Source organism: Mercenaria mercenaria, chromosome 6 (genome assembly GCF_021730395.1).
Source record: "Mercenaria mercenaria strain notata chromosome 6, MADL_Memer_1, whole genome shotgun sequence".
In the NCBI taxonomy this organism is placed as follows: domain Eukaryota; kingdom Metazoa; phylum Mollusca; class Bivalvia; order Venerida; family Veneridae; genus Mercenaria; species Mercenaria mercenaria.
The window spans coordinates 72,891,390-72,913,842 of NC_069366.1; the positions used below are offsets into that span (position 1 = coordinate 72,891,390).

At 37.7% G+C, this 22,453-nt stretch overlaps 1 protein-coding gene across 2 annotated transcripts in view; it reads right to left on the reverse strand.

The window, feature by feature from the left end:
- Positions 1-22,453, reverse strand: part of LOC123548615 (retinoblastoma-like protein 2) — a 74,619-nt gene that overhangs the window by 29,330 nt on the left and 22,836 nt on the right. The window contains exons 8-10 of one of the 2 annotated variants that reach the window (XM_053546312.1): positions 8,418-8,465; positions 4,376-4,559; positions 848-1,014 (exon numbers count right to left, since the gene is read on the reverse strand). In XM_053546312.1, the coding sequence (XP_053402287.1) occupies positions 848-1,014; positions 4,376-4,559; positions 8,418-8,465 (399 nt within the window). The remainder of the gene's footprint in view (positions 1-847; positions 1,015-4,375; positions 4,560-8,417; positions 8,466-22,453) is intronic. The other variant, XM_053546313.1, reaches the window with a different exon arrangement.

Here is a 22,453-nt window from a genome sequence, read left to right on the forward strand (position 1 = left end):
GAATTTGTTTCAGCATACATAATAACTGAACCTAAATCCCAAACCTATGTCAATAAAGTTTCACATCACTGAAATTGCAGTTTATTCTGCTTCATTCAAAGTCGCACTCAGTACTGTTAGGAATTTTTTTAGAAAAGCCTAGGAAAGATAAATATACATGTGCAGATAAAAAAAAATACGTTTTAAGCTCCAGCTGGTAGCTGCTTTATACAGTGGAATGGAATCTGAGTCAAATTCGGCAGCCTAGCAAAAATTCTTGCTCCCCTTGCTGACCAAGTCATACAATTACATATAAAAATGGGACCAGTAGCTCATTAATATAATTTTATTGAAGTATGATAATCAAGGGGGAAAAACTCGGCAAAAATATTCTGGAGAGGTCTCATACCAATAATTCCTGTGAAGTTTCATTGAAATCTGGACAGAAATCATTGAGATGAAACGGAAACAAGAATCTCTAAAAACTTTGTTGAATTATCTGAGGCCTTAGCGGTTTCACTGAAATTCAGCTAAGGGTTATGAGAAGCTAAATACAACAAACAGATGGACCGACTGAGAAGCCAAAAACAGCAAAAAAAATCTTTCCCTTGAAATGGGGAAGCATAATTAGTATAACTGAAACAAAACTTTAGAGAGGCAATGTTGCTAAAGGCATAACTAAATTTTTTTGCCATCTCAGGACTACTGGCAAAAATGAAATTATCACCTATTTAACAGTTACCAAAAAAAGGAATTCCCTTTGCCTTAAGAATGCCCCTCATAAAGGCAATTAATTGAAGGGCTCTGACCCTACCTATGAGGGCATATATACAAAACAATCATTTTTATTATATTCAAACCAACTTACGTCAGTATTTCTTGTAATGTATCACTGGGTGCTGTTTTTCTTCCTGAGAGTAAATGCTGCAATCTACTGACACTCTGTGTTGCCGTTGAAACCGGTGTTATTGTAGGATCTTTCTCCTTCAGGTATCGCCTACCTGTTAGAGGCGTTGACGGGGCTAGGCTTCGAGTCTGCTCAAAAGAAAGATGGATACATGGACTATCAGGATATGGCCAAGTCTGTAGATTTTCACAAATACATCTACTAAATTTAACATGCTTTGCTTTTTGGTCTGTCTTGCTTTCTATATAGTTTCTAAATAAGGAAAACAGCATCATCTTAGCATAGAGTGGTCTTTTAATGCAACACACCAGGGCTGCTTAAGGATGTTTTACAGCTAAATATTCAACACTGAACGGGCATTATTTCTCATTCTGCCCATTTTTTAATGGCTTGCCAAATGATCCATCATAGGTACAACAAAAAACAGAAATTCTTGCAAAAAAATCTTCCATGTCATGTCATTGCACGTTGCCCGCCTTGAAACACACTACACAAGTTTCAAGTTTTTACATTGTTTTAAGCAAGTTGTCCTCAAAACACTGGCATCTTCATCAGTGTACAGAATATCTCCACTATTTTAATATCCTTTACAAGAAAGTGTAATCAAAACAACACACAAATTTCATCTACAATGTTCTTGCCTGGTCTTGTTACTTATATTTCCCACAAAATCATGTCATTTCCATAGTTCATTCCTTTTTCTTAAATTAATAATAATCTGACACTCTATCTTGTCCTAAGATCTCATTTTCAACCTAGTCTATTCCATTACGCATTTACAAACAGTTTTTCCTTCGATAACATCCTTTCCCGCCTTTTAATATATCAGCTGATTACAGTTTAAAAACCAATACAAACTTCACCCTACATATTGCCTACCTTGTTTATATATCGAACTTAACCTCTATAGTGTACTTAAATACTACACCAGGTCTTCTTTGTTCAATACTGTATGCAAGTCTATACTTGTTCATATAGCTGTATATAGGATGTGATTTTTTAAGTGGTGGGGGAAAAATCAGTTCTTTTTAAATTTCAGCTTGTGGTTATTTTCTCTTTATTAAAAGTTATTTTAAATCTAACAAAAATATGTCTACTCTTTCTGTGTTAGAAAAATCATTTCTTTAAATTAAATTTAAAGGTACCTTCACTAATTCTGACCCACTATTAGTTTCTTCGATGTTCTTGTTTTTCAACAGTTATTTGGTTATGTCTCCATTTACAGACTGGATGCTTTTGGACTTCATACAGGTACAAACATTTCTGTGAGTACCATACACACCTCCAGTAACTCTTACTTTTGCCTTTTTTTTTTAGTGGGAAAAGGGGTTGCACTTGTTTCCGTAAGAGGAGTGGCAGGGATGAGGAGATATTTTATATGTGGGTAAAAGATAACTGACAACTTCCCTATATGATAGTATTAGGGCTAAGTACTGAATTGCGATGCTTTCACTGGTCCTGTCACATTGTCATGGGGGCATATCTGCCTCACCCAGACATCTAGCTGATCTATCAAAAGTTCCATAAATTTTATTTCTATTAACATTTTCCATTTTACCAATTCAACATTTTTAGTATTCCCTCTAGTATCTTCCATTCTAATATCCATCCCTGCAGGGAGTTTTGTTTATAATTCAATCAAGCTTTAAGAGCTGTATTTATTGCAGCTGTGGTATCATTAATTGATCACACAAGGTTCTCTATGTATTCTGTATAAAACTGCAGCCTTAATTGCTGATACAGCTATCTGATTAGATTGAAAATCCAGACTATATTCTATTTACAAATCAATTGTAATGCCTGGCAACATTCTAACAAATAACACACAAAATGAAAACGCTGTTGTAATAACCATTAAAGACACATAAAGATGACAAATCTCACATAAAAGAACTGTAATTAAGGCAAAAATATATGTATCTAGCGAGTGGTGCTTTGTCAAGTTCACTGTCCCAAGTAAATGCTCTAACAAACAAGAGCTCCGCCAAGCGGGGCAATATACGCCTGAAGGGTTGCCTCAGAGGATGGGAGCAAACTTTAACCCTTAGCCTGCTGCAGGCGAATTTAACAGCCTTTGCAAACAGCTTGGAACCAGATCAGACACCGATTTAATCGGCGTCTGATCTGGTTCCAAGCTGTTTGCTACTCTGACAATATTTCTTCCAATTTTGGAGCAAATTGAATGAACTTAACAATTTTAGCAGACGACATTTCCAGCAGACGACAATTTACCTAGCATGCTAAAGGTTAAAGAACTTTACTGTTAAAGCCCAAAGGACAGGAACAACAAAGGGAAGAAATTCAAAAAAAAAAACTTTACCAGGTACAGGTATGTCAAAGTACACCTAAAAATTGGAGGTATCATCCATGATGTACTACAGAAGAGTGGTCTTGGTTTTTCCCTATGGCCAATAATAAAAGTTTCAAAATAAGCTATTTCTAGTAACATAAAAGGGAAGTAATTCAAAGTTTTTTATTGTAAGTGAACAAAAAAGGGATCTGCCAAATAAAAACAAGAGCACTGCAATGCAGAGCAATATACACAAAGCAGACATATATATATATATGACCTTTGACCCCTAAGTGTGACCTTGACTTTGAAGCATGTCATCCGAAACATGCACTCTGTACATCGTCTCGGTGTGGTGAACATTTGTGCCAAGTTTCTTTGGAATCCTTCAAGCAGTTGAAAAGTTACAGACCGGACACGAAACAATCTGATATGACCTTTGACCCCTGTGACCTTGAAGAAAGACATCAAAAACATGCGCTCTGCACGTCATCTCAATGTGATGAATATTTGTGACATGTTTCTTTGAAATCCTTCAAGGGGTTCAAGTGTTACAGAGTGGACCCAAAATTGCTAACGGACGGACGCCAGGGGTATAACATAATACGTCCCTTCAGGCGTATAAAAAGCAAATGTGCTAGGTGGTGAAATAAATGCTCTCCCCAAAATAACCTGCATTCCCTTTCAGTTGTCACACCCTCTGCTCTGCAGGAAAAGAGATCCCAATTTTTGTAATTACTGTAAAAGCACCTATTTTCGCGGGGTTAAAATTTAGGGATATTAAAATTTTGAGTACGTTCGCAAGGTTTAATATTCGCGAAATTGTAAAAATAGTATCTTGCTTGAATTTGAAGTACACTTACAGTGAATATTTATGCACGGATGAATTTTCGTGAGATGTAAGGTCCCGCGAAAAAAGTGAAAATTAAATAATCGCGAAAATTTCTGCTTTTGCAGTATTTACGACTGTAGCAGTACATGGGATTTTTTTACCTGTATACTTAATTTCCCCCATTTGTATATAATCAGACCTGGGATTCAGTCAAAAACAAAAGCCTGGAAACCTGAAATCTCCTTTTAAAATGGATTATCTAATGAAACACCTAAAAGCCTGAAAAATCCCAGGCCTGATAATTTCATATGAGAAGCGACTCCAAATGACAGCGAGAGGGTATTATGTGAAAATCATCAACACTGACCTGATCCACATGCTGCTGTAGACTGGTCCTCTGTTGCATTCTTTCTGTTAATTCTCCAGTTACATCTTCCCTGGACTTTGCCGGAGTACCAATCTCCTCCTCTGCATCATCGTCCAGGAATATTCGCTCATCAAAGTCACCGACACTAAGCACATACTCCTCATATGCATTGTTTACTGCTTTTCTGTAAAATATAAATGCTAACATAAATCAGTACATTCTTAATTTAAAACCTGTTAACATTCTATTATCATTCTGAATTGTAATTTTAAGCAAAATATTAAGTTTTCCAAGAATATTTTTGTTGATTTTTACATTTTATGTTTTCCCATGTTGTTTTTGCCTTCCCAACCTGTCTTTCCATTTGTTCACATTTTGCTTGTCCATGCTTCATCTCAACAAGAGGACCATGATGGTCCTGAATCGCTCACCTATCCCCACATGACCCAGTGTTGAACTGAGTATGACATCGTTATTTCTATTATTTGACATAGTGACCTAGTTTTTGAGCATATGTGACCTAGATATCATCAAGATTAAAAATTCTGACCAATTTTCATGAAGATCCATTGAAAAATATGACCTCTAGAGAGGTCACAAGGTTTTTCTATTATCTGACCTAATGACCTAGTTTTTGAAGGCAAGTGACCTACTTTTGAACTTGACCTAGATATCATCAAGATGAACATTCTCACCAATTTTCATGAAATATCTCATGAAAAATATGGCCTCTAGAGAGGTCACAAGGTTTTTCTATTTTTTGACCTACTGACCTAGTTTTTGACCGCACATGACCCAGTTATGAACTTGACCTAGATATCATCAAGCTGAACACTCTCACCAATTTTCATGAAGATCCATTGAGAAATATGGCCTCTAGAGACGTCACAAGGTTTTTCTATTTTTAGACCTACTGACCTAGTTTTTGACCGCACCTGACCCAGTTTCGAACCTGACCTAGATATCATCAAGATGAACATTCTGATCAATTTTCATGAAGATCTCTTGAAAAATATGGCCTCTAGAGAGGTCACAGGGTTTTTCTATTTTTAGATCTACTGACCTAGTTATTGACCGTACGTGACCCAGTTTCGATCTAGACCTAAATATCATCAAGGTAAACATTCTCAGCAATTTTCATAAAGATCCCATGAAAAATATTGCCTCTAGAGAGGTCAAAAAGTTTTTCTATTTTCAGACCTACTGACCTAGTTTTTGAATGCACGTGACCCAGTTTCAAACTTAACCTAGATATCATCAAGGTGAACATTCTGACCAATTTTCATGAAGATCCATTGAGAAATATGGCCTCTAGAGAGGTCACAAGGTTTTTCTATTTTTAGACCTACTGACCTAGTTTTTGATCCCATGTGACCCATTTTCGAATCTGACCTAGATATCATCAAGGTGAACATTCTCACCAATTTTCATGAAGATCCATTGAGAAATATGGCCTCTAGAGAGGTCACAAGGTTTTTCTATTTTTAGATCTACTGACCTAGTTTTTGACCCCACGTGACCCAGTTTCGAACTTGACCTAAATATCATCAAGGTAAACACTCTGACCAATTTTCATTAAGATCTCATGAAAAATATGGCCTCTAGAGAGGTCACAAGGTTTTTCTATTTTTAGACCTACTGACCTAGTTTTCGACCGCATATGACCCAGTTTCGAACTTGACCTAGATATCATCAAGATGAACATTCTGACCAACTTTCATAAAGATCCCATGAAAAATGTGACCTCTAGAGTGGTCACAAGCAAAAGTTTACGCACGCACGGACGGACTAACGCACGGACGGACGACGGACGACGGACGCCACGCGATCACAAAAGCTCACCTTGTCACTTTGTGACAGGTGAGCTAAAAACTACTGGCTAGATTTCAATGAAACTTCACACCTGTGTTTAGGGTAAAACTATGTTTGTGCATCATCTGCATGTTTGACATGGATTATCTTTTACAGAGTTACAGCTCCTTAAAGGTCATTATTACAATGAAATTTGTTCAAACACTTCTGTACTATTGGCTGGCTTAGAGCGAACCTAGTTTAGAATATATTACAAGGTAATGTTGAACGAGTTATGAGCCTTTGATTGCTATACAAGATTAAATGCATGGGGAAACATAATTATCCTTTTTTCTTTTAAAAACCACACCCAAACACGATAAAATTCATTAATTTTCAGCAGCTGCTGCTTTTTTGCCAAGCAACCTTAGGGTTAATACCAGTGCTAGGAACTTCTCTTTTGCTCCCTTTTTTGTTGGCATTTGTATAATTGGATCTACATTTTTTTCACCAAAAGTATGATAGTAAACTAACTGATGTAATTTTTCCCCTAAAAAATATCATAATCAGAACCACAAAGTATTTCCTATTGTATAAATTCATCTGCCCTAACGTACAACCTAAATACAAATTTAGCGATGTTGAAATCTTAAGTGCAATATCATTATAATATTGATGATGCGTAAAAGAATTCATAAGTAGGTGTATAGTGCAACACTTTTATTATGAACTGGTGTTATTATTTATGTAGTTAGTATATAAACAGGTAAAAATTCCTTAATTCAAAACAAAACAAAAGTATGAAATAAATAACTGGCCAGGTGTAATGCAACTTCCAACAACCGTAAGCCAACTGTGCAAACCAAGACACCCAAAATAATCAATTTCTTTCAAGCAACTAAAGTATTTTTTTTTGGATTTTGATCAGCCAGAAAACTTTTGCCCACAAGATAGCCTACATTGGAACAATTTTACTTTTTATAAGAATCAGAATGCCAACATATGAGCCGTGCCATGAGAAAACCAACATAGTGGGTGTGCGACCAGCATGGATCCAGACCAGCCTGCGCATCCGCGCAGTCTGGTCAGGATCCATGCTGTTCGCTTTTAAAGCCTACTGCAATTAGAGAAACCATTAGCTAACAGCATGGATCCTGACCAGACTGCGCGGATGCGCAGGCTGGTCTGGATCCATGCTGGTCGCAAACCCACTATGTTGATTTTCTCATGGCACGGCTCAATTATAGTAAACAAGAGATTGTAACAAGCTTTGGGTATCTTGACTTACACAAACATAATAATGCAACAAAAAACAAAATCACAGATTGATAAGGCAACACATTCCATGTTCTCCAAGAAATTCCACACTGCATGGCTGAAAATCTGCAAAAAAATAAATCTTCAAACTTAAATAGAGTATAAAAGTGCCACACTACTTGCACAGCAGGCCTTACTGACGAAGGCATTTGAAAATACTGAAATATTTCACACTGTTTCTATTTTCGTTATATTAAAAGTTTCAATTATATTTTTTTGATTTTCTTCTGTTTCAAATGCCATCCTCATTCTGTGATTTTGCAAACAGGTTAGACTAACTATAAGTTTTGTAAACATATTGCAACAAAAAATTACTTTTTTACAACATATCTGGCTATCAATTAAGCCAGCAGATTTTCCATATCAAAACCCAGCCTGAATATAGTATCCGTAGAAGAATTTTTGAAGTATTATCAAATGAAAAATTTCCGAAGAATTCTGCTTTAAGGTAGTGGTCATGCAATAACAATCGGCAATTTACATTAAATCATGGATTCTTCTTAATATATTTTGGCATTGCCCGGTTGGTCCAGAAAACTATGTGTTTGTTCCAGCTTCATTAACCTTTAGCATGCTAGATAAATTGTTGTCTGCTGGAAATGTCGTCTGCTAAAATTGTAAAGTTCATTCAATTTGCTCCAAAATTGGAAGAAATATTGTCAGAGTAGCAAACAGCTTGGAACCTGATCAGACGCCGATTTAATCGGCGTCTGATCTGGTTCCAAGCTGTTTGCAAAGGCTGTTAAATTCGCCTGCAGCAGGCTAAGGGTTAACCAGCAAATCGTGATGAAATGGCACACAAAATACGTATTTGGAAAACATGGTCAATTTTCATCACTAATCCACTACTTTATAAACAGTTCTTGTTGCCTAAAAGTTTACTGCAGCTGTTAGTCTTAACCTTGAAGCCAAAATCGACAGTTATTGCACTAACCTGCTGTATGCAAGTGGGTACTCGTTGTACGCTTCATTTATAGCGTCACTGCAAACAACACAGAAATAAATCATGAACACCGAACTAACATAAAATTAATGTTAAATAAAAATGAAAAGTAACAACAATGCCAACAGTAACACCATGAGTATCATATCCAGACGTCAGTCTTTTTCAAAGTATAGCAAAGTTGCATGCCAATGATACATTAAAGATCAATTTCATTTAAATTCTTAGCTGAAAGAATCACAACCTGAAACTGGTTTGATAATTGTGGTGTTACTTATGTTGGCTCAACTGAGAAAATTATAACAGAACAAATCATAACCTCCCCCCACCCCCCAAAAAATGCTATCAATTCAATAATCAATGGAAATAGTGATGCTATGTATATAAAACACGAAGTTTTCTCTGAACAAAAATGGCCAGGCTTGTCATTAAAATATTAGTTAAAAGTCATTATAGAGTAGACAACTCTCTGATTTCTAAAAATATTAGGATCTTCCATACCCAACACTCAAATTGTGCAAGGTATGGGGAGCTGCGGCAGAGGTGAAGCCAAAAGGCAGCAGTGTACTGGACAGTGAATGGTGGAGTCCAAATAAAAGATGCATTATTTATACAATGTCTGGCAGTTTGGCAGGGCCAAATGTTAATTTGGTGAGAAATATCTACAAGGAACATCTTCAGTCATTTTCGTGGACAGGTCACTATTACAATTTAATAACACGTAAAATAATGCTTCGATGTCTTTCAATATAATGTTAGGCCAGTTTTGTTGCAATTTATTTAAATCTTAATTAATACCGATACAGATAAAAGGTTTTCGAATTTCTATTCTTGTTTAATCATCAATTAACCTTTCACACCAATCCATTATTCATTTACGACCAAACAAATTGTCTGACACACCTTGCAATACAAGAAGAAATATATTTAATAAAGCACGATATATGTAAGCAGAAAATGTCTCGAGACTGGCACCTGTGACAATCTTGACAATTAGGATCGGAATTCGTCACAACACATACCGGTGAAGCAAGAAATACCTCAAGGCAAAAAATAACCCATTGCACGTCACCAACCCCATGTAAAACAATTGATTTGTTGACAGAGTATTCTTAAATTGCTAGATCTAAATTTACAAACTGGCAAAGTGTTGAAACATCAGCTGATTTGCCTTCAAAATAAAGATCATTTATCAACTATGGGTCAACAGGTAGGCAAAAAGGCAATTAATTTGTGTAGCTACTATATTTCTCTATTGCTGAAAGGTAGAACAATAAAAATCTGCACTATAGGCAAAAATGAAATACCCAGGTCTATTCTCATAGCATGGAAAAATTAACAGTTTAAAGTATAATATTATATATTAAAAGTATAATATTATATATTCTTCTTTGCCTGTGGACATAATAGATACACACACCAAACTAATCATATTTCATGATAATATTTAGTATTATAGGACTACGTATTATTACTGTTTACCAATTCTATTAAATTGCAGTGTTACAAAGAAAATCATAATTACAGGTTACATGCTTAATAAGTCAGGTTTAAAGGTAATTCAACAAAAGGAAAGCTAATTTCTTTCACTATGTTCAGTATGTATACACAAGGTTTTATTCAAACACACTGAACAAGCACATTTGTAAGTGAAAACAGATCTTCATCAAAGACTCAAACTTGGTACCTTGCCAGGTGTTTTTGTAAACTTAAGAAACGTGTATGTCAATGCAGTGAAGAGACCTATCCAGGTTTTTTCCCCCTTCATAATAGGGGCCTTTAATAGGCCTCTTCCCCTCAGAAAATTTCTTTTGATGAGGTTTTCCCCGAAAATTGACTTTACATCAGGTTTTGTATTCCCCTTTGCCGTAACACCAAGCTATTCTTGTCCCCAAATCACAGGCCTGGGCCCCTTCCTCTCCTGATAAAAAAACCCCCGAGATCCAGACATAAAAGTTCTACATAACTTCAAACGTCTCCTTTTTTATTATTTCTATTTATTTTCTTTTAATTTCATTTCATTTCATCTATTTCATTGACCAATGTCCAGTAAAGTCCCCTACCAGAAGGACTATTTGTCGTATTTGCTGCCATCGGTATCATATTTTTGTACTAAAACTACATTGAAGGACCTGCATTTTCTCAAAACTACTCACCATCAATAAACAAGGTCTCATGAATTTTAACATTAAAATGAACAGTGAGAGGAAGGGGCCATAAGATTCCTTTTTGGAAACACCATTAGGGTATTACATGTATTAATGTCAATTTTATGGCAAAGGGGTCCAACAAAGTTCAATATGAACAAGAGCTGTCATTATTGGTGACATATGCCCCCAAAATATGCCAGAATAGTTTAGGTATGAATCACTTTGTTACCTTGACCTAGTGTTATTTCTAGAGCGACGCAGCGGGGCGCCCCGCCCTGCCCTTTTTAACTGCCGCCACGCTGCCCTTAAAATGCCCCCTCTTGCCTTTGATCTTCTGCTAAATCCCGCCCTTTATCCTGTAGACATGCCTCGCCAATTTTTTGATCAGCAAATTAAGTCACGGCGAATGCACATAGTCGGCGAGAATCAATGGAGTGTTAAACTTAATCGATAAAGAGTACTGATCCTTTGTACTGTCAAAATGGTGCTAATTAATGAATTGCCCGTAAGCGACAGCTGATTACCGAGCACGTGAAAAGCGCCCTGTACGACTTCTTCATGCAAGCCTTAAATTAGACCATTGTTTAATATAATAATAAGTGTAAATCAATGCAGTCTAATCCTACCGTAATTTCAACTGGAAAAAAGCACAAATTTGATGAATTTCTAAATCAAAATTAAGTTTAGAATGTCCGTTCACGATTCTAATTACACCCGATGTCGTATGCAATTTTTCCATAATTCCTTCGAAAAAAACTGACTATCAACATATTTTTTATGGTAAGTAACATCAAAATTTAAATTAACTATCTCTGGCTTACCCTAATGCATCAAGTAAACCAAGTAAAAAGCACTTTCAGACAACATTCCGAAAGTGTACCAGTATCCGGATAGTTAATTTTGGATATATTTTTTTACAGAGTTTTATAGCACTTTTCTGTTAATGAAATATTGACAAAAGACCTAATCAATATCAAATGAATTTTGATAAATATTAGTTAACAATGTGACCTAAAACAGACCTTTTCATTATGCTGTAACATGCTGCATGGTTTCAAGCTTACATACATATAAAGGCCTTCACTATTTCATATTCACATGAAAAAATTGACATCCTTGGTGACATTTTTAAGAAAAAGCTTCAAAATTTTCTAAAAATATACCAGAAGGCCTAGAGCTTAGATATTTGACATGTAGTGGACCTCTACAAAATTTGTTTAAATCTTGACCCCCCAGGGTCAAATTGACCCAGCCCCAGGGGTTACTTGATTGTACATAGGGAAATCTTCATAAATTTGCTAAAAATAAACCAGAAGGCCTAGATCTTAGATATATATGTAACATTGCCTTGTAGACTTCTACAAACTTTGTTCAAATCATGACCCCATCATGAAACATGTAGCTCATATTACTCAGGTGAGCGATCCAGGGTCATCTTGACCCTCTTGTTATGTTAAGTTATGAACCAGCAGCTTACAAGTCGTCTTGTACAATGGAGACCAAATAATTATGTTGCGGTGCCAGTTATTTACACATTGTTTTTTGTACTCAAACATGTTTCAACAATTAAAAAGCAAAAGTGTCCAGTGTGCGACATTAACTTTTTAACACCGTAGCCAATGGGGCTACGGACTTCCAATTTTTTGTAGCCCGACAGAATTTTTCGTAGCCCCACTAATTTTTCGCTCAAGAATGAACAAGACTTTCATTCTAGTAATACTTAATTTCTCTTAATATACTGCTGTAGGTTGGTGAATATTGATATATTTCAGAAATTTGTATGAGTTTTTCAGAATTGATTTCAAAATCTGAAACAGTGTTCACAAAATTGTGCAGAAAGTCAAAGACACAGAGTCATGAAAAGAGATCTAAACAGCTTTGTAGACATGGTAGACAAGAAATAGCTTGACAGTAGACTGACCAGGGGTCTCGCTAGGCCCATTATTTTTTGGGGAGAATTCAATTATCCCTCAAACTGATTTAAGGAGAAGTGGGGAGACTTTAGGGAGAAGTTGGAAGACTCCATTGATTTTTATATTTCTACCACGACGCTGTGAATTGATTCAATGACCACTCATTTTCTTAGTTACATCATTTTACCATGCACATTTATACCGAGTCACCACTTTTGTGAACAGTTTCTCATTCGAATAAAAGTGAAAGTAAACTGTGTCAGACCTAGAAATACATACCGGTATTCAAATCAATTCATCCATCAAAGTTAGTTTTACGAAGTTAATACTTTACATGTCGTTCTTTTACCATGGATACCAAATAAATGTGTCTATAATTCCAATTAATCGCATATGTAATTGACAATTCTTTAGAAAACGACTCGGATGTGTTGACAATTAAATGCTAAGTGTCAAAGACGTAACCGCGGCGCTGATTGGCCTATTACAATTGCCTCTGGTGAAACCGATAATTTGATTTGCTTTCTCACTTCTCGCGAAAATCTCACAAGTACCTGAAGTAGGCGGAGCTTAAATCATGCTATCGGCGAGTGTGTATGTGAATGCACATTATGTCAAAAGATTAGCGGGTGCGCATCCAAAAAACAAGAGGACCATGATGGTCCTGAATCGCTCACCTCTTCCCACATGACCCAGTTTTGAGTATGACGTCGTTTTTTCTATTATCTGACATAGTGACCTAGTTTTTGAGCTCATGTGACCCAGTTTTGAACTTTACCTAGATATTATCAAGATAAAAATTCTGACCAATTTTCATGAAGATCCATTGAAAAATATGGTCTCTAGAGAGGTCACAAGGTTTTTCTATTATTTGACCTATTGATCTAGTTTTCGAAGGTACGTGACCCTGTTTTGAACTTCAAGGTGAACATTCTCACTAATTTTCATGAAAATCTCATGAAAAATATGGCCTCTAGAGAGGTCACAAGGTTTTTCTATTTTTATACCTACTGGCCTAGCTTTTGATTGCACGTGACCCAGTTTCGAAACTGACCTAGATATCATCAAGGTGAACATTCAGATCAATTTTCATGAAGATCCATTGAAAAATATGGCCTCTAGAGAGGTCAAAAGATTTTAATAATTTTAGACCTACTGACCTAGTTTTTGACCGCAGTTGACCCAGTTTCAAATCTGACCTAGATATCATCAAGATGAACATTCAGACCAATTTTCATACAGATCCCATGAAAAGTATGGCCTCTAGAGAGGTCACAAGGTTTTTTTATTATTTGACCTACTGACCTAGTTTTTTAAGGCATGTGACCCAGTTTCAAATTTGACCTAGATATCATCAAGGTGAACATTCTGACCAATTTTTATGGAGATCCATTCAAAAGTATGGCCTCTAGAGAGGTCACAAGGTTTTTCTATTTTTAGACCTATTGACCTAGTTTTTGACCGCACATGACCCTGTTTCAAACTTGACCTAGATATCATCAAGATGAACATTCAGACCAACTTTCATACAGATCCCATGAAAAATATGGCCTTTAGAGAGGTCACAAGGTTTTTCTATTATTTGACCTACTGACCTAGTTTTTGATGGCACGTGACCCACTTTCGAACTTGGCCTAGATATCATCAAGATGAACATTCAGACCAATTTTCATACAGATCCCATGAAAAATATGGCCTCTAGAGAGGTCACAAGGTTTTTCTGTTATTTGACCTACTGACCTAGTTTTTGAAGGTATGTGACCCACTTTCGAACTTGACCTAGATATCATCAAGGTGAACATTCTGACCAATTTTCATGAAGATCTCATGAAATATATGGCCTCTAGAGAGGTCACAAGGTTTTTCTATTTTTAGACCTACTGACCTAGTTTTTGACCGCACGTGACCCAGTTTCGAACTTGACCTAGATATCATCAAGACGAACATTCAGACCAACTTTCATACAGATCCCATGAAAAACATGGCCTTTAGAGAGGTCACAAGGTTTTTCTATTATTTGACCTACTGACCTAGTTTTTTAAGGCACGTGACCCAGTTTCGAACTTGACCTAAATATCATCAAGGTGAACGTTCTGACCAATTTTCATGAAGATCTTGTGAAATATATGGCCTCTAGAGAGGTCACAAGGTTTTTCTATTTTTAGACCTACTGACCTAGTTTTTGATGGCACGTGACCCACTTTCGAACTTGACCTAGATATCATCAAGGTAAATGTTCTGACCAATTTTCATGAAGATCTTGTGAAATATATGGCCTCTAGAGAGGTCACAAGGTTTTTCTATTTTTAGATCTACTGACCTAGTTTTTGACGGCACGTGACCCAGTTTCGAACTTGACCTAGATATCATCAAGGTGAACGTTCTGACCAATTTTCATGAAGATCTTGTGAAATATATGGCCTCTAGAGAGGTCACAAGGTTTTTCTATTTTTAGACCTACTGACCTAGTTTTTGATGGCACGTGACCCAGTTTCGAACTTGACCTAGATATCATCAAGATGAACATTCTGACCAACTTTCATAAAGATCCCATGAAAAATGTGACCTCTAGAGTGGTCACAAGCAAAAGTTTACGGACGCACGGACGACGGACACCGCGCGATCACAAAAGCTCACCTTGTCACTTTGTGACAGGTGAGCTAAAAACTTCGGGCGACTTGAATTGGATTTGAGCGAAGTTTGAAGCTTCAAAGCAAATATTTTGCTCCCATGTTTGCACTGATCTTTTTGGTAAATTTATTCCTCAGAATTTTTCATAGCCCAACGGGCTAATGTCTGCCGATTTTCTGTTGCCCGAGCCGAATTTTCGTAGCCATTGGCGATCGGGCTACCGTTAATGTCGCACACTGAGTGTCCAAGACATAACTGTGCCATTTTTGGCCAAATAAAGTTGTCTGGTTTAACGAATAATTTGATTAGTTTTCACACTTTTTGTGAAAATCTTACAAGAACCTGAAGTGGACAGAGGTTAAATTATACCATTGGCATGTAAATGGTATGTTTTCAACTCAATTTTACACTATGCAAATGGTCAGTTTAGTGTAATTAGCGAGTGTGAACCCAAAAAATCAGGTGACTTGAATTTCTCTTTAAGATAAAATATGATTCTAAAAAAATGAAATTCCCCAGTCTTGTTCGCTCAAACATCGGTCTTTTGCTAAGCCAGGGCGTTCAGTTGACCCGAATCCCGGGTTTTGACCCGCGAAAATCGAGAAAAACTCGTATTTTACCCGCATAAATTACGGCACGTGCGTCGGCTTGACTCGCGGAAATTTACTTAGATGCGTTACAAGTTCTATAGTTCTGCCCCCTGTCAATCAAAATCCCAGTGAATTTCAATACTGTTCGCCGGCACAAGCGGAAATATGGCAGTAGGCGGAGCGTCGTATGTTAATTAGCTACCGACAGATGTCAGTCACGCCACGCGCCAAATGACACTTGCTTATCTCGAGGTTTGTATTTAGTACAATATGCCTTGTCATTATCAAAGGTGTTTATTGATCAATGTTTACAAATTAATTGATAAACAATGCAGCCTTAGATTATTGTGTTTGTACCATCATTTTGTGTGCTCGATACGATTACATGAGCCGGTCGGCCGTTACGGTCTATAACAAATTTATTATCATTGCCGAGGCTTTGTTTGGGCAAAACAAATTAAATAAGCAGAAATTATACGTGGTATAATGAGAAAATAAAGTTAAAAAAGTTCTCTTTTCAAGAACTTTAACTGTTACTCTTGTTTTTCGTATTTGTCACTCGTTTTCTAGACCGACATTTTCGAACATTTTTATCATTTCTTACAAGATTTTTCTAGTACAAACTAAAATAACAAGAGGGTCATGATGACCCTGGATCGCTCACCAGAGTAATTTGTTTCAAATGTCAAACTGATGATTTTTAGAAATTTTTTGGAAAATTTTCCGATGTACAATCAAGTAACCACTGGGGCGGGGCCAATTTTACCCCGGGGGTCATGATTTGAACAAAGTTTGTAGAAGTCGACTAGGCAATGTTACATATCGAATATCTAAGATCTAGGCCTTCTGGTTTATTTTAAGCAAATTTATGAAGATTTCCCTATGTACAATAAAGTAACCCCTGGGGCTGGGTCAATTTGACCCTGAGGGGGTCAATATTTGAACAAATTTTGTAGAGGTCCACTAAGCAATGCTACATGTTGAATATCTAAGCTCTATGCCTTCTGGTTTATTTTAGAAAATATTGAAGATTTTTCTATGTACAATCAAGTAACCCCATGGGGCGGGGCCAATTTGACCCCGGGGTCATGATTTGAAGAAATTTTGTAGAGGTCTACTAGGCAATACTACATGTCAAATATCTAAGACCTAGGCCTTCTGGTTTATTTTTAGAAATTTTTTGAAGATTTTCCTATGTACAATCAAGTGACCCCTGGGGCGGGGTCAATTTTGACCCTGGGGTCATGATTTGAACAAATGTTGTAGAGGTCCACTATGCAATGCTACATGTGAAATATCTAAGCTCTAGGCCTTCTGGTTTATTTTAAGAAAATTTTTGAAGATTTTCATATGTAAAATCAAGCGACCCCTAGGGCGGGGTCAATTTTGACCCCGGGGTCATGATTTGAACAACTTTAGTAGAGGTCCACTAGGCAATGCTACATGTCAAATATCTAAGCTCTAGAGCTTCTGCTTTTTGAGAAGAAGATTTTTTAAGGTTTTCCTATGTAAAATCAAGTGACCCCTGGGACGGGGTCAATTTTGACCCCGGGGGTCTGATTTGAATAAATTTTGTAGAGGTCCACTAGGCAATGCTACACGTGAAATATCTAAGACCTAGGCCTTCTGCTTTATTTTTAGAAATTTTTTGAAGATTTTCCTATGTAAAATCAAGTGACCCCTGGGGCGGGGGTCAATTTTGACCCTGGGGTCATGATTTGAACAACTTTAGTAGAGGTCCATTAGGCAATGCTACATGTCAAATATCTAAGGTCTAGGGCTTCTGGTTTTCAAGAAGAAGATTTTTTAAGATTTTTCTATGTAAAATCAAGTGACCCCTGGGGCAGGGTCAATTTTGACCCCGGGGTCATGATTTGAACAAACTTGGTAGAGGTCCACTAGGCAATGCTTCACACCAAATATCTAAGCTCTAGGGCTTCTGGTTTCTGAGAAGAAGATTTTTAAAGTTTTCCTTTCGGTTGCCATGGCAACCAGAGTTCTGCATGGAATTCAATTCTTTGAACAATTTTTAGAGATGACCATCCAAGGAACATCCCTGTGAAGTTTCATCAAAATTGGCCTGTTGGTTTAGGAGGAGATGTTGTTTAAAGGAAAGTGTGGACGGACGGACGACGGACGGACGGACGGACGGACGCCGGACGGTGAGCGATCACAATAGCTCACCCTGAGCACTTTGTGCTCTGGTGAGCTAAAAAGCCAATAAAACGTCTGCATTTACGAAAAATATGATCACTGTTGCCAAAGCAGCTCTTATTTAGAATAATTTGCCGATAATAAAAGCATGCAAACACTAAACCCCACCCACTTTTAGGCAATGTGCAAAATAAAACAACTAAAATATGAAATGTTTAAGAAAATCTGTTATGACCAATGTACTAGTTTTAGATAAAGTCTGTGGGAGTTGCATTAATAAGGCCTAAAAAATCTTTGTATCTGGTAACATGCTCAAAAAATTAGGGTAGGTAGGTAGGTCGGAACATTTTTTTTTTTTTTTGATTTTTTTTTTATTTAAGGGAGACTTTTCGGATTTTTTTTATGTCAAAAAAATGATTACAAATAAGGGGGTTATAAGGGGGAATGAACTAGGTGGCATACATTTAGACGAACTACAACAAATGGCAGAGAAGTGCGATGGTAGTGAAGATGAGGGGGAAGAGGACTTGGACAGAAATGACATTATTCTTTTACAGCAAAAGTCATACAAGCTATTGTTGTCATTGATGTAAAATGGAAATAAAGTGGAAATAAAATACATGTAGTACTGTAAACAGTTGTGTTTGTTAGATTTTAGTTTTTTCATGTTCTTACCACATTTTGTTATCAGGGACTCCTAATTTTCAGCAGGGATTCCTAAATTTCCCAGCAGGTATTTCTTTGGGATACCTGGCAAAAAAGTTAGTGTCGAACGCTGGGGGCGTGGTTAATTTTGATCCCGGGGTCATGATTTGAACAACTTGGTAGAGGTCCATTAGGCAATGCTTCACACCAAATATCTAAGCTCTAGGGCTTTTGGTTTTTGAGAAGAAGATTTTTAAAGTTTTTCCTTTCGGTTGCCATGGCAACCAGAGTTCTCCATGGAATTCTATTCTTTTAACAATTTTAAAAGGGGGCCACCCAAGGATCATTCCTGTGAAGTTTGGTGTAATTCTGCCCAGTGGTTTTCAAGAAGAAGATTCTTTTACAAATTGTTGACGCACTACGGACGACGGACATCAAGCGGTCACAAAAGCTCACCTTGTCACTTCGTGACAGGTGAGCTAAAAAGTGCCAAGTTGCAGACTGACTTTCAGCCATCAATTTCTATTTTCCACAATTTACTTTTCATTTTTATTATGGTGTTAATGCTAGTCCAGTTTTATAAACTAGTAAAACTTTACAGTGTACGAAATTCGGATTTGAATCCACTAACCCATTCGGGCTACTAGCACGACACCAGTTTCACTAGTCCCCAAACTTATAACACCATAAAATATCTAATTTTTGCACCATAAAACATTTAGTTATACCAACATCTGTGCATGTTTGAAGGAATAAAAAGACGTATGTTTGCCATATTTTAAACAATTTATTCTCGGCTATACAGAGAAAGAAGTCTATCAATGGCAGACTCTAACTAGAAAATGCTTTTGTAAAAAAGCGCATGTCTCCCCAAATGCAAAGTCCTATAGGCAAGAAGTCAATAGGGGTCAGGAGCGAAAGTCAAAGAGACACTGATGGTTGGCTGCAATAGGGATCATCTACTTGGCATGTCCAGTCATCCCACTAAATTTCAACACTCTTGGCCTAGTGGTTCTCAAGTCACTGTTCAGGCTCCTGTGACCTTGACCTTTGATCAAATGACCTCAAAATAAATAGGGGTCATCTACTCTGCATGTCCAATCATCCTATTAAGTTTCAACATTGTAGGTCAAGTGGTTCTCAAGTTATTTCCAAAAAATGATTTTACATGAACAGGCCACTGTGACCTTGACCTTTAATAGACTGACCCCAAAATCAATAGGGGTCATCTACTCTGCATGTTCAATAATCCTACCAAGTTAAACATTCTGGGTCAAGTGGTTCTCAAGTTATTGATCGGAACTGGTTATCAATGTTCAGGCCACTGTGACCTTGACCTTTAACGGAGTGACCCCAAAAACAATAGGGGTCATTTACTCTGCATGAACAATCATCCTATGAAGTTTCAACATTCTGAGTCAAGAGGTTCTCAAGTTATTGATTGGAAATGGTTTTCCATGTTCTGGCCCCTGTGGCCTTGACCTTTAACAGAGTGACCCTAAAATCGTTAGAGGTCATCTACTCTGCATGACCAATCATCCTATGAAGTTTCATCATTCTGGGTCAAGTGGTTCTCAAGTTAATGACCGGAAATGGTTTTCAATGTTCAGGCCCCTGTGACCTTGACCTTTCACAGAGTGACCCCAATACCGTTAGGGGTCATCTACTCTGCATGACCAATCATCCTATGAAGTTTCAACATTCTTGGTCAAGTGGTTCTCAAGTAATTGACCGGAAATGGTTTTCAATGTTCAGACCCCTGTGACCTTGACCTTTGACGGAGTGACCCCAAAATCAATAGGGGTCATCTACTCTTCATGACCAATCATCCTATGAAGTTTCAACATTCTGGGTCAAGTGGTTCTCTAGTTATTGATCGGAAATGGTTTTCAATGTTCAGGCCCCTGTGACCTTGACCTTTGACGGAGTGACCCCAAAATCAATAGGGGTCATCTACTCTTCATGACCAATCATCCTATGAAGTTTCAACATTCTGGGTCAAGTGGTTCTCTAGTTATTGATCGGAAATGGTTTTCAATGTTCAGGCCCCTGTGACCTTGACCTTTGACGGAGTGACCCCAAAAACAATAGGGGTCGTCTACTCCAGCAGCCCTACAACCCTATGAAGTTTGAAGGTTCTAGGTCAAATGGTTATTGCTCGGAAATGAAGTGTGACGTACGGATGGACGGACGGACGGACAGGGCAAAAACAATATGTCTCCTAGGGGAGACATAAATACTCTATATCATCATCGTCGGAGCCCCAATCATCGGACACATCACTCCATGAGTCAGAGTCTCTAACCTCAAAGCAAAATTCAAGTTGCCTGATCTTATCGGATCCATACTCGCTAATTTCCACTACTGGGCCTGTATGTCAAAATGAGTGTTGAATACACATAGCCCTACAGCATAATTTAAGCTCTGCCTACTTCAGGTACATGTGAGATTTTTCGAGAAGTGTGAAAGCAAATCAAACTAGAAAAAGCTTTTGTAAAAAAGCGCATGTCTCCCCCAATGCAAAGTCCTATATGCAAGAAGTCAATAGGGGTCAGGAGCGAAAATCAAAGAGACACTGATGGTTGGCTGCAATAGGGATCATCTACTTGGCATGTCCAGTCATCCCGCTAAATTTCAACACTCTTGGCCTAGTGGCTCTCAAGTCACTGTCCAGGCTCCTGTGACCTTGACCTTTGATCAGATGACCTCAAAATAAATAGGGGTCATCTACTCTGCATGTCCAATCATCCTATTAAGTTTCAGCATTGTAGGTCAAGTGGTTCTCAAGTTATTTCCAAAAAATGATTTTACATGAACAGGCCACTGTGACCTTGACCTTTAATAGACTGACCCCAAAAACAATAGGGGTCATTTACTCAGCATGAACAATCATCCTATGAAGTTTCAACATTCTGGGTCGAGAGGTTCTCAAGTTATTGATTGGAAATGGTTTTCCATGTTCAGGCCCCTGTGGCCTTGACCTTTAACAGAGTGACCCTAAAATCGTTAGGAGTCATCTACTCTGCATGACCAATCATTCTATGAAGTTTCATCATTCTGGGTCAAGTGGTTCTCAAGCTACTGACCGAAATGGTTTTCAATGTTCAGGCCCCTGTGACCTTGACCTTTCACAGAGTGACCCCAATACCGTTAGGGGTCATCTACTCTGCATGACCAATCATCCTATTAAGTTTCAACATTCTGGGTCAAGTAGTTCTCAAGTTACTGACCGGAAGTGGTTTTCAATGTTCAGGCCCCTCAGGCCCCTGTGACCTTGACCTTTCACAGAGTGACCCCAATATCGTTAGGGATCATCTACTCTGCATGACCAATCATCCTATTAAGTTTCAACATTCTGGGTCAAGTGGTTCTCAAGTTATTGATCGGAAATGGTTTTCAATGTTCAGGCCCCTGTGACCTTGACCTTTGACGGAGTGACCCCAAAATCAATAGGGGTCATCTACTTTGCATGAACAATCATCCTATGAAGTTTCAACATTCTGGGTCAAGTGGTTCTCTAGTTATTGATCGGAAATGGTTTTCAATGTTCAGGCCCCTGTGACCTTGACCTTTGACGGAATGACCCCAAAATCAATAGGGGTCATCTACTCTTCATGAACAATCATCCTATGATGTTTCAACATTCTGGGTAAAGTGGTTCTCTAGTTATTGATCGGAAATGGTTTTCAATGTTCAGGCCCCTGTGACCTTGACCTTTGACAGAGTGACCCCAAAATCAATAGGGGTCATCTACTCTTCATGACCAATCATCCTATGAAGTTTCAACATTCTGGGTCAAGTGGTTCTCTAGTTATTGATCGGAAATGGTTTTCAATGTTCAGGCCCCTGTGACCTTGACCTTTGACGGAGTGACCCCAAAAACAATAGGGGTCGTCTACTCCAGCAGCCCTACAACCCTATGAAGTTTGAAGGTTCTAGGTCAA